Source organism: Diorhabda carinulata, chromosome 4, assembly GCF_026250575.1.
Source record: "Diorhabda carinulata isolate Delta chromosome 4, icDioCari1.1, whole genome shotgun sequence".
In the NCBI taxonomy this organism is placed as follows: Eukaryota; Metazoa; Arthropoda; class Insecta; order Coleoptera; family Chrysomelidae; genus Diorhabda; species Diorhabda carinulata.
In genome coordinates, this window is record NC_079463.1 from 9,584,396 (window position 1) to 9,604,598 (window position 20,203).

General features: G+C 33.5%; 1 protein-coding gene across 2 annotated transcripts; it reads left to right on the plus strand.

The window, feature by feature from the left end:
* The first annotated feature begins 792 nt into the window (after nt 1-792).
* LOC130892707 (glutathione synthetase-like) lies at nt 793-19,212 on the plus strand. 2 transcript variants are annotated; one of them, XM_057798261.1, is made up of 9 exons: nt 793-1,083; nt 3,142-3,425; nt 3,681-3,847; nt 5,785-5,827; nt 10,355-10,593; nt 14,408-14,506; nt 17,702-17,914; nt 18,656-18,883; nt 18,988-19,212. In XM_057798261.1, the coding sequence occupies exons 1-9, from the start codon at nt 1,011-1,013 to the stop codon at nt 19,112-19,114; spliced, it is 1,473 nt and encodes a 490-aa protein (XP_057654244.1). In that variant the 5' UTR covers nt 793-1,010; the 3' UTR covers nt 19,115-19,212. The 2 variants fall into 2 exon arrangements, with proteins under 2 accessions (XP_057654244.1, XP_057654245.1); XM_057798262.1 differs by lacking the exon at nt 17,702-17,914 and having other exon boundaries at nt 822-1,083.
* The last annotated feature ends 991 nt before the right edge of the window (nt 19,213-20,203 follow it).

Below are 20,203 nucleotides of genomic sequence, written 5' to 3' on the forward strand. Positions count from 1 at the left end.
TAATTTCGGTTCAAAAACTTTCTCTTAAAACTATTAATATGGACACATTAGTCCACAACTATTCAAACAACGATCGCAATCACGCCCAAATCCATACCAATAAAAACCATCATTTTTCCAAATAGAGGAGGTCATCTCTAAACTCTTTTTCAACCAAGCCGAAATTATTAGACAGGATGTTACCAAGGTCCTCTTAACATCAAAACCTCCTCCTTCCAAGCTCACCTCCAAGGATCGACAGGCTCTTGAAGATATTTATAACGATCCTGATATTGTAGGGCCTACAGCCAACAAGGGCAATGTCACGGTCGTCCTCAATACTTCTACTTATCTTAATAAGATGGATAATCTTCTCAATACTTCAATGACCCCATCACATATCTGGAAAAGATAACAAAAAATCTTATCAACAAATCCAAACTTCCTTCAGACATCAAAACCAAACTCATATCTCGAGAAATTCATTAATCCAATCTTCCACTACGTCCCATTGTTAGTGCTTTTAATTATCCCACCCTACTGTCCACCATCTTGTTGTAATTCTTCAGCCAATAGATATTCATGATGTAGCTTAAATAATATTTTGATAAAGACCAAAGTAGATCGAAACTTCAATTCTTACAAGTTATTGCAAATTGATAAAATAAAGACGAATTATTATGAAATAAAAAGAATTTGTTGACATGTTCCTCCGCCGCTGCCTCAATATTACCCTTTTACCGTATCAAAATAGAATACTTTCTGTCGCTGTACTATTAATAAATCTGTATATTCCAGTTTTGGAAATTACTCATATATCAATTGATTGGTTAAATGAATGTCATATTTTGAATTGGACAGTTGACTGTCCAAACCAAACTTGTCATTAATAGCAATAATAAAGATAATAAACAACAAAATAATTTTCCTCTCAATGAATAATTCGCAAAAAACTGCTTAAGTTCAACATACGTTATTACGAAACATCATTAGAGCGCTTGTCGTGCAACAAGTTATATAATCTGAAGAATATGTGTTCAAGTATACCCACAATAATACCTTTACCAATACCTGAACAAGAGCTTAAAGAACTTGTCAGTAAAGGTAAGTAAATTAATTCAATTCTTTTTTTATATATTTAATATAAACATTATTATTATTCAGGTCAATTCTGGTCCACGATGATGAAATGTAATCTTGAAATTTCAAACCTAAGTAACTAAAGTATATGCAACACTTTAATCAGTACATTCTAATGAACAATTTATCATTTTAATTTATAAATTACTCATACAAACTATTGTAAGTTTGGAATTCGAAGTTTCCTCTTCAAATAGCAGTCCCTATTACCTAATTTTCTTCCCAATAATGTAGATTGTTATAAATTGTTCTAACTCTCCTGTGTATCCACGAAATACATTCCGAAAAGACCTTAAATTAGTCCTCTCTGATTTGATTTTTAAAAACTTCTACGTTGTAATTATCTTATTAATTGTTGTCCACAATAATACATCTATATAACATATAAGATGCGATGTTGATACCAAATAAGTACAAGGGTCTTTCAAATATGATCGAGACAAAGACACATTTATTTATTATCTAGTAACACACTATTACCACCTCTCCGGAAGCATTTTGATGCTGGTATCGAAGAATTCCTTGGGAAACTCGGGCAGCTATGCACGCAAAAACTCCTACTTGGTCGTCGGTATTGAATTTTCAACCTCCAAGGGCTTCTTTCAGTGGTTCAAGCATATGATAGTTGCTTGATGGTAAGTCCGGAACTTATGGGAGATGTTCTAGTATCTCACAGCCCAGTTATGATATTGTATCGAGCGTGAGACGGGCGGTATAAGCGTGCGCGTTATCCTGGAAAAGAATTGCTGGAAAGCTCCCCCGGTTCGGGTGATAAGCGGGTTCCACGTATATTTTCAGGCTAGAGTAGAATTTATGAATTGTTATGTGCACAGATAGTCATCGGAAAGTACTCTTCGACTGGCACCCCTTCCTCCTTCTTCCTCCACTCTTCAGACGACGCCTTACTTCCATGAGTGTAATAATGTAGCCATGTTTTGTCTATAGTGAAGATCCGCGTTAAAAAAATGTCCTTCCCCCTCCGCCTTGTATTGCGTCAGCAAACGGAGACAAACTTCCAACCTTATGAATTTTTGGTTGAAGTTCAACAGTTCGGGAGCCCATCCCGCCGTTAACATTCACCTTGCGGTCTTCCAAAATGAGTTGTTCTATGCGGTGAATGTTGTCTGATGTGAAGCACTTGACGTTCACTCATGGTCGTATCACGTGCGACGAAAATTATGCCGTACTCTTAGTAACGGACCCAGCTAACACGTAATTGAGCCGCAAACATACAGACGCGCCATCTACAACGTTTGTCTCGATCATATTTGAACAGCCCTCGAAACTTAATTATTTTAAAAGTATGTAACTGCATACGCATTCCAGTATCGCAGCAACAAAGGGCGACCCAATAAATCCTTTGGGTCGCAGTGTATATGATACCCCAATATCTCTATAATTTTTTCCAATGCAGTTTAATCTCCTTTTTTATTTTTATTTTAAAGTAGGCATCAGCTTTTTTAATTTTATCGCAAAAAAATAACTAATATCAAGTTCATCTTTTCTAATTGAAGATTCATCGACAAGTATGTATATTATACTGATGAGGCCCAAGAAAGCAAAACCAATCTAAGAGTTTCCGAATCCTAAATGCAATAGTTTGAATCGATAATTTGTTCCAACCATTATTACGTTTATCAAGGAAAATAAGATTCAGTATCCGTCGTGGAATATCGTCAAAACATTAATTGCTTTTTCTTCAATTAACGATTAAATCTTGATTTGAAAAATTACATGTTAAATTCTCACATAAGCAGCAACAATTTTTTGAATAATACTTAGCATTCTTCGAATTATTCCAGGTTTGATTCCAAAATAAAAATCAATGTGTGATTACTTTGACTATACCATTTATACTCCTATTTCTAGACAAATATTTTTATTGCTTTCCATTTCTCCCATTTTTGCTTAGTGTCTGTATCTACATGTAGACAACCTTCAACATCAACAGAAGTTAAATGATTGGAATGTCACACAAAAAACCTCAGTGTTCAAAACGAATACATCACAGGTATTTTTTAGGAAAAGATTGGGCAATTATGCATGGAGTTTCAATGAGAACGAAAGAACAATTTTCCGAAGACACCATCACGTTTGCTCCCTTTGTTTTGTTTCCTTCTACAATGCCAAAGAAAGATTTTCAACATGCCGTTGAACTGCAGACTATTTTTCAAGAATTATTCCACAAAGTTGCTTACGATCGAGAATTTTTGAAGATGTGTTTAGAAAATATTGTTCAGGTTGACGAATTTACTGCAAAATTGTTCGAAATATATGAAACTACAGAAAAAGAAGGAGTTTCACAAGTAGGTAATTTCTACAAAGTAAAAACTATTTGCATGATTGCTTTGAATGAATAAGACAAAAAAATTCAGACTATTTCATTTTTAACTATATATCCTGCCTTTAACTTCTGAGTTTGTGTCATTGATACTATCAGAATCATTTTCAAAGGTTACTGTTTTCACTTCCAAAGGAACGAACCATTCAGTGTGATTAATATTAATATTGAATGTGATTATGTTAACTGAAGATGTGTATGTTGCGTTTCTTCATTTCAGTCAATAGGATTGGGCCTATTTCGATGCGATTATATGTTACAATGCAATGATAAACGAAAAGATGGTAGTGATGACTTTTATCCATTTTGTAATTGGAAACTTATTGAAATAAATACTATAGCAGCTGGATTTGGATGGCTAGGTCCTGCTTCCGGTTTATTACATAGGTAATGTGTTTGTGTGCATTTTTAAAAGTCTTATAAATCTTAAAGTAGTGTATGAATTATGTCTATATGTCTACTAAGGAAGTATTTACACATTCAATAGCCAAACGTAATTAATTTAAATCAAACTAGAATGGAGAAAATATAAATTATTATGACGGAGACGCAGCCGCACGCCTTAATCTCCAAATGGATCGTCCGGAGTAACGTGCGGAGATTAAATACTTTCATTTAAGTAAATTGATCCCAACGCAAACTCACAAAGATTTGATATCTATATTAGAGAATCTGCTGTATCATATGACATAGTGAAAGTGGCGTTAGTATAAATGTAGTCCGTGAACAGTAGAACACACAGGTGGAGCAACTGCAAAGTTCATGATCTCTTTTTACAATATCGACGTGTGATTAGTAAATAAATAAACAATTGTTGGTCTTTCATACAATGTGTCACGAATATATTCACTGTCTAACTGAACATGAGAAAAATGTCCACAAAATGGGAATGCCCACATGCAAACTGAAAAAGACGATTGTCTTTTAACGAAGTGTAGAGAAGATAAAGGAATTTTCTTACAAGATTAGTAGCAATGGATGAACCATCACTTTGATTTAGACACCAAAATACAGAGTAAGGAGTTTTCAAAATACAAATCCAGTAGAAAAGGTCATACTTATCTGCCCAAAGGCTAATCCAAAGAGTAGAACTAAAGCCAGGAAATCTGAAAGGTTACCTAAAAATTCTGGATCTGATAAAGCTAGAAAGCAGTGACAAACCTATGGACAAAATGCATAGCATATTGGACAAGTTAGCGCAATGAACAGGACTGTGCATATTTGTACAAAAATACAAGCTCTCCATACTTTTAGAAACATTACTCACCATTTTTCAAGTAGAGTTGCTAAAAGGAAAGAAATATGCTCAGGAGCTTTTAAATAGAAACCTCTCATCGCACATCAACATTTAGTCAGATAGCCAAGCAGCTTTGAAGGTCTTGAAAGCTATTGAGTGCTCGTTCAAACTGGTGTACGAGTGTAAACAAACTCTAAAAGCACTAGCTAACAAAAACAAAATAACTCTGATGTGGCTACCAGGCCACCAGGGTATACCACTCCATAACTAGGACCATAACCCTATTGTGGCCTCATGAAACACCATATCAATAACAAACTGAACGGATGGCTAAAGAATCAGATGTGGAAACACTCCAGGCTTAAGACAATCCAGAAGATTCATAACCATATCAGCTAAGAAGTCTGCAGTAGTGATGATCAGAAATGATATGAAACTGGTGGTCGGTCTTCTGGTAGGTGACTGCCCCGTCAAATGCCACTTTAAGATAATGGGCATGGCAACGACAACTGCAGATTCTGTAAGCAAGCCATGAAAACAGCAGAGCATCTAAAAGGCTTAAGTACTGGAAGTGGAACACAAAAACCCCCAAAAAAATAGACTCCTTTGGGAAGAGTCTACGTATTTTAGAAACAGAACAATTAGATGTAGATTCTTGCACAAAATATCTTCTAGTTGTAACTGCAGACTCGCCAAAACGACTCCCCAAAACAATCTACAATCTACCTATTTTGGAATGTAATTTCAATAGATTACCGGCAAACGGGAGCTAGCATTACTGGTGCATGTTATATTTGGTTCCAAAATTACGTAAAGCGACAGAAATATGCTGAAGAATATGGGCGAATGTTTTCTCTTCAATCAAGACAACGCAACTAGTCACGGGTCCAAAAGAGCGCAGATAGACTTCGAATTAGTTGAACAAAAACTCAAAAAACTGATACAAAATAAACTATAACAATAAGCACAAGACTTTTCATTTTTTATTACTTTTTTATTTTTAATACTAAGTGAACCAAGTTTCGTAAAAAATAAAATATATATTAATATTTCCTGGTGGAAATGTTTTCACAATATTCTGTTTTAGGTATATTCTACAAGAAATGAATCAACTTGATAACATAAAAAACGTGAGTAATAGATAAAAAGTTTCTCATAAAAGTTACATAGACCTTTCTTTACCTCCTTTTTATTGAGTGTTCTTCCACACTGAAGATGCAAGGTACAAAATACACATTCCGTATATACCCGTTATATACATTTACCTTAGTACGTGAGAGTGGAATATGACTAATCAATTTTACGACTCTTCAAATTATAATTGCAATCAGTCGAAGATCAATATAGAATTTTTTATGGCAGCATCCAGATTCAAATGCGTAAGAGAATAACTATTATTATTGTATCTCTGTAGAGGCAAGTCACGTTCCCCAATCAGGAAAAGTGTTGAAGAGTGTAAGGAAGTCTGAAAGAAAATTGTTCAAATACAAGTCTGAGAGTCGGGTGATGTGGAAGAGATTCAATACCAATTCAACAAAAATTCACGCTTAACTCTCCACCCGGCTCGTTCTGAAGAAGCAAGAACATCTTGCATTCAAAGAGCAAGCTGCACCCGGATGATCGAAATGAAACCTCTCATTCAATTACATAATCTAGTGTTTAATTCTACATTGGAGTATCATTATTCTTCAATATTATATATAGGACGTGTTCTCATAAAGATGTCACCTATGAAATCGGTCTCCAATCTTCTCGTATTCGGTTGTTGTATCCTTATAAGCTTTTCTCTTTACCATCCTTCGCGATTTGATCCTATGTACATGACCCCTAAAAAGTCGCATCAAGTTAATAAATCCTACAATGTCTTCTGTTTTTATTTTTTTATCAACGTAAACGTTCCGCATTCTATCTCTCAATGTGACGAATTTTGATTTTGAAAGTTATCAACTTTTGTCTCAACAGGGCGAATGTTGTATTTAATCTCGCTTTACTTTCGCTTGGCTATGAACTAGCTTTTTATTTAACTAAATTCAGACATTGATAGGGTTGTTCCAACCTGCTAGTCGGGACCGTACTTAGTACGGTTATCGGAAGCGTTTATAGATATTTTCTGCGCAATCTCCGGTTATGCACGGTTCTTGTAACAGTACTTGTTATCAATCAAGGATCGAAAAGACTGGTTGGAATGCAAAACAGAATCGTTCGTATAACGGTAACCGCCCGGTTGGAACACGTAATCTCTATTGAATCGTAACCGTACCAAGGACGGTTTTTCTTAGGTTGGAACGAACCTCATATTTACGTAATCAAAATTAATGATGATTAAATGCAAGACCAAAACCAAAACCAGGTAAGTTTTGGTCTTGTATATACACTAAGTGGGCAGAGTTATAAGATTATGTTGGAAGTTAATTGATTTATTGAAACGACTCTTCGTCGTTTGACAAAACACACTCAATAGGTTTGTTCCAACATGTCAGTCGGGACCGTTCTTGGAAAGGTTATTGAAAGCATTTATAGATATTTTCTGCGCAAACTCCGGCTATGCACAGTTCTTGTAACAGTATTTGTTATCAACCAAGTATCGAAAAAACCGTCTCTGAAACGGTTCACAAACGATCTCTAAGTCGATTGGAACACAAATAAGAATAGTTCTTATAACGGTAACCGCCCGGTTTGCACACGTAATCTCTATTGCTTAGAATCGTCACCGTACCAAGGACGGTTTTTTGATGGGTTGGAACGAACCTATTAGCTTCACACGAGAATGAATACAGATTTTTTTTTGGATCCCTTTGTTCTGAAATGTCTATATTCATACTATTTAATTACAAATTGAAATAACGCTGGTTAGGTACTGGTTGATACTGTAACTCGCTTCCTTTTGTAATTTCCTGATTTCTACTCTTATTATTGTTATACAATATTTTCTTCTCTAGAACTCTATATGCCATTTCCAGTGTCAGAATATTGAGATTTTAGTTTTCATTCTCCTTTTAACCATATTTTCCAAGTATTCCGATCCTTTGCTACTTTATTTATCTGCAGTATTGCTTTTCTTTGTTTTCCTCCTCTTTTTTTCTTATATCTTCTTGCTTCTGTCACTTTTCTTTTTAGGCTTTGTGATGTTCTTCTCTGTATGCGTCCGTTATCAGTTTAAACATATTTTGTTTTCTATTGATTCCAGTATGAACATTTCTATAATTACCTCATTTTTCATCCTATCCAACCTCGTTTCCCAGCTATTTTTCTTAGTCGCTACTATTCTATTGTGTCTTTATGTTCACCATCTAAATTTCACTTCCTTTCATTAACATGGGTACTTCTATCGACCTCTTTTTTATGTCTATGTCTATGTAAATATAGCTTCATCCGTAAAAAGTATACTCGATACAACACGATGATTATTATTTATCCACCGACAAAACTCCATACGGTTAGCGTAATCCTCTAGTTGTCGGTGCTGTACTCTCTGTACATATAAAGGATATAAACCTTGTTCGTGGAGTGAGTTTATCACCCTTTTTTGTGGAATTCCCAATTGAGTTGCAATTCTCCGTGAGTTAGTAGTTGCATCTTCTTCTACTAGATGCAGAATATTTTTTACTTCTACCAAACCTTGGCGAGTAGCGCTTTCAGATGATATGTTAGCACTTGGAGGTTTACCAGTCTCGCACAATTTGTTAAAAACTCTAATAAATACGTTTTTGTCAGGATATCTTTGGTGTGGAAAACGTTGACGATATTCTTCAGCAGCAGCTGTAGCATTTCCATTACAGAAACCATAAACAAACACCATTTGCATATTTGATCTAAATTTGAATAAGTATCTGGCATTTTGCAACACTAACAATCACATATATTGGAAATTAAACGTTCAGTTACTGTTCACTGTACACTAACAGTTCATCAAAACATCAGAATTATCAAATGCCTTTGAGCCTCGAACATGGCATACTTTGTTATTATTAAAATTTAGATATAAGTGGGAAGCTAGATGAACATTTTTAATTACTCCATAACTTAAAAACAAATGAAAATCAGATAAGAACATATGAGTTTTTTTACATTATTTTCACGTGTATAATACACTCCTAGACTTTGGTGCGCTCCTCCCGACTCACCCTGTATATATTTTTACGTTTTCTGTGAAGATGTCTCCCAAATAAAGTGGTCACTTAATCTAATCTTTATCCTTTCATTATTTAATCTTCCTTGTGTTTTGTTTTTTGATTTACTATCATCTTTTTTCATTTCTTTATATTTACTTGCAAAATCTCAGATCTTCTACTATCTTTATCCAATGTCTACCGTTGTCAGGGTCAGACTTGCTCCAATATTGAAACAAATACAACAGATGAAGATATTTGTGATATTAATGAAGAAACTATTGATGCATCCCTTTTCTTAGAACAGCGAACAGAAATTCTGCAAGAAAAAGAGAATGAAGACGAAGAAATAATTGTCGAGTAGAATTAGACAATCATCTTATATAATGACATGTAGAAAAAAACAACCTATTCCACTTTAATCATTAGCAATATTACTATTCTTTCAATTAATAGGATACGATCTGATCAAACTTTCTTTATTACAATAAGTCGTGGAGTATACTTACTGGGGAAACCACTTTGGTTGAGGTGAGGCGTAAGAGAAAAAGTGACAGGACCATTTTTGTAAAGAATTGTGTGATCTACAACTTTTGTCTGACCTACTTTCACGATAATACTTACTGTTTTCGAGAAAAATGGAAAAAACCTTAATTTTGTACTTTTGACCTTGAATCAAATTTTTTGCAGAAATAGGATCGAAGGGGACTTTTGGCATTTCATTTATAATGATGTATTTAACGTCTCTGTAAATTTTCAGCTCTATGCGAATTTTTCCTAAGTCAAATGTCTATTTTGACTGGACTAAAAATTTTTCTATCTAATGAGTCGAATGCATCTTTCAAATCGACGAATGTAATATGTAATTCTTCTCATTGTTCTGTTTTCCTTTCTCTTAAGCTCCTTAATATGTATTTGTTATCTATTGTTTGTTTCCCTTTTCTTTATCCACTTTGCTCCTTAATTTTCTCATCAATAGATTTCCTTATCTTTGTCGCCGATATGACTCTGTGGTTTTAGCACATTTGTTGATCTCCTTTTTTATTTATCGGTATTCAATTGATTGTTTTCCCAGTCGCAAAGTATTTTATTTGTGTTTCAGGTTAAATTGATTAATTTTAATATCTATACCTTTCCTGTTTGTCCTATATATTCATCATTTCTGCTCCTACACTCCCTCTTCCGTAATTTCCTACAATTTTTCTTCTCTTGTCAAGTTACTGCCTTTGCGACTGAAATTTTTTTCGAAAAATTCTTTCTTCTTATTTCGTTTCTTTTTCTTAATTCTATAACTCTGATTTTGTTTCAAAAGCTCCTGTAATTGCTTTTATAGTAATTTTCTAATTCTTCTCCAAATTGTTTCCATGTTTCCTTTTTAGCTTTGTTAATTTCTTTCTTTACTTTGTTTTTTGTATGATTTGTATGCCTCTGTTTTTTCTTCGCTTTTATTTTTTATATAATTCTTCAATAATATCTTTTTCTGCTTGACGATTTTCCTTATTAACTAATAAAACTTCTAGTATTTCTTGTTGGTTAATTGAATTGTAGCTTCCAGTGAACAACGCTCTAACTGGGCTGTGTGGAGGAATTTTGGAAGCGTGGGAACTTTATGGTAATTCATCAGCTGTCATTCTGATTTTAGTTGAAGATATAACGTACAACATCAGCGATCAAAAATTTCATGAATATACCCTCAAAGAAATGAATCCGAGTATAAGAATTATAAGAAGAAACTTAACACAGATATACTATAATGGAGAGCTGAATGAAGAAAACGAATTGATAATGTAAATATGAATCTATATCTCAATATAACTATTTTTTTATAAAAAGTAATGATGATCAATTTTTGGTTAACGCAGCTAGGAGCATCCACAAATTACGTTTCATGAGAAGGATAGAAATGAAGCGAATTACTTGTAACGTCACATTTAGTCTAAATTCTTGAATTACAAATCCTCAACCTAAATAAAAACCATAAGGCTTAAGCCCTTGTTAGCTTCTTGCGATATCAAAATAAACTTTTGGTACTGCTGCTTTGATTTGATTATTTTTAGAATCGAAATCTCAAAATGTGTATAATCGGACGAAGTTCTGCCAAAATATGTCAACTTGTAGCAAAGACGGAGAGCAGGTCCAGGAACTAAGACCTTTTTTCAAAAGCCATAGCTGCAACTTCATGGGCAGCATGTTATGCAAATGAACCGTCTAAATCAAGGGTGTCTAACTATATACGTTTACAATCGCCATAGAATTGAGTTTTAACCTGAAATGGGTCGGAAAACAACATTATCCGTTTATCCCCACTAATTTCCTGTTTCAGGATAAATAGAAAAAATTTGTCACCAATAATTTAACACTCTATATCGCTATATTCGATTTTGGTGCCAAGTCAATCATCTTTAATTAAAAAAGAAATCAAAAGGATTGTTTTGGTGATTATCATTATTGAGATGAAAAGAATAAATTTAATGAAGGTACTCTCAATACAAGAGAACTAGAGATGTTTGACAAAGAAACTAATCACTTCTTCATCTTCGCCGTCTGGTATCTTAAATAATGGTGCAAGCCTATGAAAAAATATGATGTATTCAGTTGGATGATCTTAATCGAGATTTACTGATGGTAACAAAATGAAGACATCACATCTTATTTAATCCAAAAATCAGTTATTATTAGTGATTCAATGGAGAATATAGGAGAATTGGGTACATTTTTAAGAAAATAGAAAAATAATCCAAAAATGTGTCAATTCTTTCGGTGATCCCGGGCCATAATGCTCATATGGAAAGGATGCTTTCTTTGATATCTGCTCAATGTACAAAAAAGACGAACTAGCTTTGTAAACAGACTATCAAGTGTATAGTTCAAAGTGCAAAGAAAGTTTCAAAGTGATATGCGTACACCTTTACAATTATGTAAAAAGGCAAAAGCAATTGCTGTAAAAATTAGGAACGAAATGTATAAAAGGGTACAGAAAAACAATCACTAGATTCTGGTGTGTAAACATAACCTCCTCAAATACAACCTATAGGGCATTCCAGAACCTTGATCTGTGCAATACTAATACGACCGCTGGATGACAAATAACGAGTTTAACAATATTGTAATCCTGGGGTTTTGCTATTTTTTCAGTGTTTTCTATTGCCTTGCGTTGCCCAATATCCCAATCTTTATCCCAAATTCTAGTAATCTGTAAGACTGAATTACTATGTATGGTTCCAGTAAACCTACAAGAATTTCAAAAACTGCATAGTTATTTAAACCTGTAGTTTTGTTCTCATCATTTCTTAAAGCTTCGCTAGAAATAGTGAACTTAACAATGTCCTGAATTTCTCCGTTTTTCTTGAGTATATCTACATGGAAATTCTTCTAGAACATTTTCTGTAGTATTACTTGGAGTTTCAGATCTTCTAGTAAAACCTAAAGATATTTAAAAAAAAATAATATTAAAAAAAAATTATGGTTAACCACACTTAAGATTACGAACAGAAGTTGTCTTTGAAAAGAAGTAGCTTCATCAAATATTTTTCCCGGTAACCTTTCACAAAGACATCATTAATTATGTTGTATAAAGTATCTTACTTTACTTTTTACTCACTAAAACTGTAATGTCTCTACAATAATCACATTATCTATATCACAGTTTATCGTATCTTTTTTGTTTTGTAGAGTTTAGGGTTTCAATTGTTTTATAGCCCTTGTTTAAAATGAGGACCTAAACAGAGTTTAAACTGTACTCCAGATGTGCCGGTTCCACTGAAATAAAAGAAGTAGAGAATACTTAAGGAAATACTTTCCCTATGCAGCTGTAAAGCACTAAATAGTTTATTAATTATAAGCACGTACTCGAAATAATGTGATTAGATCATATTCTTGTAAATGTTGCTTTTTGTTAAATCTACTCTTCTTATAGCATCGTTTTCTACGTTCCTTGGATAGCTGTTCATGTTTCAATGATATAACAGCCACCATTCCTTTCAGATCCAATTCCACACTTTATCATCTTGCAAACTGTAGGTTTTTCTATTCAAATGGGCATGCTAAACCGAAGTAAAATATGTGTGTCGTTCAGCAGCCATATTTGTTTTCAAGTGACCGCTATTTGAATAGGCCTATTATTTCTGTCATCGTCTAAGCATTTATGGCAATTCTATAGCACCAAGTTTTCTCTACAATTTGAATCTGCAAGAATTGAATCCCAGATTTGTGTTCGAATACTTTTAAACTCTTTAGTTTTGGCTAATTTTGGTCTCGATTTATTTGTGGAAAATCAAAAAAGGTTTAGAAGTTGAATAAATATGAAAATTCTCGGAATTAAATAAAAATAACAATTTTGTTTTTCCTTGATGTTTTGTCACAAATTAAATTTCTGAACGCAACCATAACATTTGGCATTCGACAACCAACTAATATGTCGATCCATCCTCTACGTCGATCGATACCTCTAAGAAAGAGTGCATCCTACTATCTTTGTGAATGACGATAACCGCTACGTGCGTGAGAACTTTCTTTACTTCTGTGAACCTTTGTGATGATGACATTTCAAGTTATGTGCTCTTTTTTGTTGATCTTTTGTGATAGTGACACTTGACTGCTAGCATGAGAATATTTTTACAACAAGGCGAAACTGCAAATGTGTTTGCGAAGCATTGGAAATAATAGTCGCAGTGAACACTCGTGCTGCGTAACATTAATCAATCTCGACTGTGTAATAGAACAAGACTGGCTAGGAAAAAGTGATAAATAACGGAATAAGGCAACAATCATAAAGGGAAAATACAAAGGAAAGGATGTCTTGATCCCGCGTATACCGATGATTTCAATGGAATTACCATTCGATTTTAAACGTTTAATATTTCCGGTACGTCTGGCCTTTGCGATGACCATAAATAAATCGCAAGGCCAGTCGTTGGAAGTTTGCGGAATCAACTATTCGCGCATCGGAAAACCGACATCTTTGTATATTGACGTACCACAAGACAAAACAAAAATATATTTTATCAGAAAGCTGTAAATTGCTTATAAATAGCCAGTATTTCGGGAAAACTCTGTTTTGTAAGTAAGCAATATCATGTGTAATTAATCGAAAATAATAAAACTTCATTCATACTGAGCATTTTTTCATTTTTTCTAATAAAAAAAGGATTCCTTTTGTTTGTTTAAAGGTTATTTTATACAAAAGTTTAGGTCTTTCACTTATCGATTGAGGCAGTACGAAGTCTACTGAGTCAGCTAGTATGTTGTATATATTTCAATGAATTATATTATTTGAAAAAACTTGTTACAAATGAAGATTAATTTTTAACGAAACCTGACAAATTTTAGAGATCTTGCAAAAAGATTAACATTTTCTTATGTGTATTTTCTAGGAACGGAATGAAATGATTGGTACATATTACAAAATTTGCTTACTAATGTCTAATGCCCCTTTTTGTATTTATCCATCACTTGACTCTTCAATTTTTTATTACGTTCTACTAATTGGGTTGATTTGACAAAATCATTTTTATTTATGAAATTTATGAAATAAATTTATGAAAAATCTACAATAAAAAGCTCGATAAGAAGTCTTATTGAAAATAGTAATATATTTTTTAGAGATAACAATATAGTTGGGGTGGTTTACTTCAGAACTGGTTACGAACCTTCGCAGTATCCAACGGAAAATGAATGGTCTGCTAGGCTGTTACTCGAAAGGTATTCATAGTTTTAACATTATTATCTTTATATTAAATTACTTCAATTTTATTATAAAAAAATTTTAAATTATGTTCCACTCATTACAATAACTCTTTTTTGAAATGATGACCAGAAATTTTGAAAAATTTTTAAAATCGTGTAAGAATAATCAAATGTAAATTTGTAACTACATTTGGAGCTGATAACGTATACGTCAATTAGAGAAAACATGGCTCTGATTACCAAAATAGGCTACACATCTAAGTACCTGAAAAACTATTCTGCTAACAATTCTCCAACTGTCCCTCGTTTTGTTTTTTTCGTCATAAATATTCAATGTTCTACACAAAGTTCAGGCATTTCTTTTGCAATAAAAAAATCTATATCTATTTCTGATTAAGCGCAACAATGCTGTTCAAACTCCAAATCTCACACATTGTTTCGAAGCACAATGTGTGAGAATTGAAAAAAAAAAACTAAACTAATCTAAAATACTAAATAGGAATTTCTGGAACCGTTGATGATATTCACCCTGACACACTCTTTACACTACGATCACACCAACAATTACACTCTCTGACGCACGTTTCGATACTCAGTTATCGTCTTCAGAGGCTAAGGTAAACAGTTCACCATCGATTTTACAGTATCAACAAAAAATAAAGGAGAATTAATTTTTTGCCAGATTACTGTAAATTAATATTGAATTTAGAAGAGATTCATTCCATTTTGTGAGCCCTAGATGAGAGCAATCTCAATCAACAGATCTTTTATGAAATTATCATGTAAACCATGGTCTATAGGATTTAGAGCCTGCAACAACTCCATACAATAAGGATGTAGTTGTAAGTGTCTACATCAAAATCTCAAAATGGTCGTCACAGGAAGCTATTTAACGAATAGACTTCCGACAGTCTCTTTAGGCTACGTCAATAACTCCCGCTTTCGCTGAAAACTTTTATCACTTCCTCTTGGTCGTTCCATAGTAATTGATGTTATTATCACCTGGAAAACCACAATCGAACCGATAATAATCAGTTTATATCTTTACGATTTAAAGAAATCAAAAACGTATCTGTTTTCTAGTCGTCATCTTTGCTACCTACACTTTTTAACGGATGGGGACTGAAGCATTGCATGCACTTGCTTACCAGTTTCAACAGACGAAACTGTTTGCAATGACCTTCCATTAAATCTATCAATTATAACTGTAAGTAGGTAATCCTGCTATTCCATACGGTAAGGTACTATCGTTACAATGATATATTCAATTTATATATACGAGTACCAGCATACGTCTTGAATATAATCATGTTAGGAGTAATGAACTATTATTTACCTAGTTAATAATAGATGCTATTAACATGGTCTAATTTGACCTGCTGCATTTGAACTGCGCGCCTAAATCGAATAAATATTTTTTTCCCAAACTGGTGCAACTTTTTTTAATATTCAGCTATAGCGCTGTATCTCAGTTAGTGCGTGTTTGTCAATTAGCGGGTGAGTGTGTGTGAAAAAGATAAAAGTTTGTCCCACGATATCGACTATAAGAAAAAGTTGTATAATTCTTCAAAGATATTATCCCGAACACGAAGCATTTAGTAAAGGTCATGAAGTCGTCGAAAACTTGCTTGATGGAAATCGCACATCCACCTCTCTATGATATCTTAATGAAAAGTTGCAGAAATGTAACTCTAATATCATTATGTTGACATCTGAGAAATATAAGAGGCTCTCAACATTTTTTGTGGAACAACTCAATACATTTTGGTTAATGATTTCGGTGTGAAGGGTCAAAACGTACCAAAAGACTTGAATCTCTTGCAAAAACATAACAACGTTGCTGGGGACCCTACTTTTCATACACCATCATTGTTGACATGGTTTTATGAATATCACATCGAAAATGTCCAGCAATCTAGTGATTGGCGCTCTAAACATGTGCCGAAACCGAAAAACTACGTCAAAGTTTGTCTTCAATTCAATTTCTTCAATTATCGTGGTGTAGTTCACCATGAATTTATTTTAAAAGGTCGAACGGACAAAAAGGAATACTACTTTGCAGCGTTGAGACGTCTACATAGAACATTTGGTGGTTAACAATCGTTGATGCGTTAACAATGCTACATCCCGGCTGATTCTTTTCATTCTATCCAACATATGATGGACGGTTATGATAAAAGATTTTTAAATAAGGTAATTAACCGTCATAGATTTAAGAAGTAACTATGTGAAAACACATTTTTCCAAATCAAAATGAAAAACAAGAAACATTTGCTCTTGTATCTTTCAATCCTGTTTATACAAAAGGATTGGAAGGAATATTTAACAGAATGGGTTTTCAATTGGTTTATAAATCCAACAATACATTAAAAAAATTTGTAAGAAAGTGGTGATTGACACAAGAAATATATAGGGCAGACTAAGAGATCCGTTATTGGCCAGTTTATAGAGCACATAGCTCATTTAAAATATGGACGGATCAAAAATCGATTATTGCCGATCACGATTTCAGTTATAATCATGAAATAAATATTAATAATGTAAAATTGTTAAAATGTATGTATCCAATAATAAATTGTTGGATGTTGAATTAATTTTCAAGGGAGAAAGTTTATCGGTGGGTAAATTCAGTACCTCCAATCTCTGAAGACGAAAACTTGGTTATTGAAACGCGCGTCAGACAGTGGAATTGTAGTGATAATGTGAACAGTGTGTTCAGTATGATGAATATCACCAACGGTTCCAAAAATTCCAACTTAGTTGATAATCGGATTCGAGGGCAAACAATTCATGGATTTTCACGATGAGAATGTGCCGTCACAAGTCACAATCTAACATGATTTTAACTGTTTTATTTTGCTAAACACGAGACTTAAATCAGAACTCACCCACTAGATGTGATCTGTAATTTCTCCTCTTTTTAAAACTTAACTTTGGGGACCTCAAAACTCAACTTATAATCATTCAAGCATTGGCATGCTTGTATTGTCTCGAAAAGAATCTACTTTGAATGAAAATTTGTATCAAAATAAATAAAAATATTGATTTTTTTGTCAGTTTGAGTCAAATTTGATTACATGGTACTTTAAATAGCACGTGTATTAAAAAATATTTCGTGGTACAGAATTATAAAAGTTCTGAAAACTATTGTAATGCATGCTTCTTAACATGGATGTAACTGAATAAAGAGAAATATGCTCTAATTTTCAGATCGAAAGCTATAAAATGTCCGAATCTACAATATCACCTTGCGGGAACAAAAAAGGTTCAACAAGAACTCTCGAAACCCGGTGCAATTGAAAGATTTATTAACGATGAAAAGAAAGTGAAATTGATCAGGAACGTATTTGTTAATATATATGGATTGGAATTTGATGAAAGTGGCGAAGAGGCTGTGAGATTGGCATTAGAAGATCCAGAGAGGTAATAAAATTGTCGATTTCCACGCTCTCTAACGTCTTTCTATGAATTTACGATATTAAACATTGTTTGAATATCGATGCTAGTATATTCCATATTTCATTTATACTGTGAATTCAAAATAATTGAAATAAGTCGCAGTAATCAGTTAAAGCCTCATCAAAGAAATAAACATGTATTCAAAAGTTAATTATATTGATTATTTGTGATATATTATGGTGCCTCTGATGTGAACCAATAACGATGCCGCGCCACGTTTCGCCCGGGATGTTCACGTAATGATCATGCACTGATCATGGTTTTGGTTCACGATTTTTCTTCGATAAATAGACTTTAGAACTCTTTTTTGTTCGTTAAGAATCCTCAGTATAATCCTCTCGGCGGTTTAACTCATGGCAGGCTACTTTGTTAAAACGAATTGGCTCGTATTACCATATTCACAAAACTATCATATTGAAACCAGATCTAATGAGAGCGCTAGCTCAATAGCTCATATAGGAGTAGCAATCGGAACATTCTAGCTTATTCTCATAGTTTTATACTGAAAATATTTCCCCTCGGAGTATAAATATGATTCTATTATCGTATTTGCTCCTAGTTCGGGCTCTGTTCTTGGTTTACGCATCTCACAGTCAAACTGAAATTTAAAAAAGGTGTGCGCTTGACGATGACTGTTGTAAAAAGACGATTGTGTCTTTACCATCTAATTTAATAGTTGTTGTAGGATGAGATGAAATGTTTTAGGTATATTTTGAAACCCCAGAGAGAAGGCGGTGGTCACAATATATATGGTAAAAGAATAAGGCAGTATATAGACAAACTTAAAAATACTAAAGAAAGGATAGCATGGATATTGATGGAGAAAATATTTCCGCCTATTATCAAAGGTTATATGATTCGGCCTGGAACTGAACATCCACCGCCAATTACAGATATGGTGTCTGAGTTGGGAATATTTGGTGTAATTATGGGGTAAATATACAATTTCAGATTTAATTTGATTAATTCTGTTCATAGACAAACTTCTAATGGAATCTTTATACAATTAAAAAAAATATTTACCAAGCTGATTTTAGGGATTCAACAAGGATAATTTCTAATAGACAAGTAGGTCACATGTTACGGACAAAAGTGGAATCTGCTGATGAAGGGGGCGTTGCAGCTGGCCTAGGAGCATTAGACAGTCCCTATCTAATAGATTAACTATATTTTCACATCCAATCCTTTTTTAAGTCTATAATTAGTGACTATACCTTACGTATATCTGTACATCAACTAAATAAACACATTATTACAACAAATTTGTTAATTGAAAACATAGTATGTTATGTAACACAACAAAAACACCTGAATCTGAAATATCCCCGAGCAGAAGATGTACTTCAACAAAAGCATAAATAGTGGAAGTAGAGCCCCAAAGATTTCGTTTGTAGACAACAAAGTTAGACGTAAAGTGTTGAGATATGCAGACAAGTTCACAATTGATTCAAAGAACGAGTAGCTGTAATGAAATGTAATCGGGGGTGGATCCAGAAAGAGGTGAGCCAATCATACCGGTACGAAAAAAATAATTATCCCACCCATTTCAGTGTTATCGTTCAGTTAGTCACAATTAAAGTCGATCACATAGTTGCCAAAACTCTGAGAAAAACAAAAACGTGAAGTTTACGATACACGGAGCGACAATAATAAACCTGTGCAAATGCAAACTGATTTGTATTGACAAAGAAAATCATTTATCTACTTATTATTAAATTCGTCTTGCTTTAATTAGTTTTTAGACATTGAGAGTGAAATAAATAGAAATCCCGTAAAGCCTGCAGTTGAAAAACTAACTCTCAAAATAGAAACACGAGACTTTAATCTGATTTTGATTTTTCCCCGTCATGTACAAACACTTTCAAAGTGAGAATGTTACAGAAATAAAAGAATTTGAAGATGTTGTTCACTCAGGTATTTTAGTTAATTACAAGTTTTCATTTATTTAAATCAAAAATGCAATAAATTAATCTTTTTTATAACTCTTGCTTGTCGCCCTCCTCCCAACACAGATATACGGGCCCCTGCATATAATTTATCAAAATATTTTGATGAGGTCCGAAGTAGGTCGAAGCGTCAAATTTTTACCTGTTATTTAAGCTTATTTTCATTGAAAAGCGATATTAAATCAAGACAAACAACCTCGAAATATTTTAAAAACATAAACCTAATTTCTGTATGAGTTTTAGCATAAGCTCCTTTTTATTCGAATCCTTTTAACGTACTCATTTCCTCTTCAATAGTTTCCGAGTA

What these genes read in the sequence shown, in the direction of transcription:
- LOC130892707 (XM_057798261.1), top strand. Translation starts at nt 1,011, where the DNA reads ATGTGTTCAAGTATACCCACAATAATACCTTTACCAATACCTGAACAA. An exon ending in GCTAGGCTGTTACTCGAAAG is followed by an intron (nt 14,507 to 17,701) that starts GTATTCATAGTT and finishes TCTAATTTTCAG; the next exon opens with ATCGAAAGCTATAAAATGTC. An exon ending in ATATTTGGTGTAATTATGGG is followed by an intron (nt 18,884 to 18,987) that starts GTAAATATACAA and finishes AGCTGATTTTAG; the next exon opens with GGATTCAACAAGGATAATTT.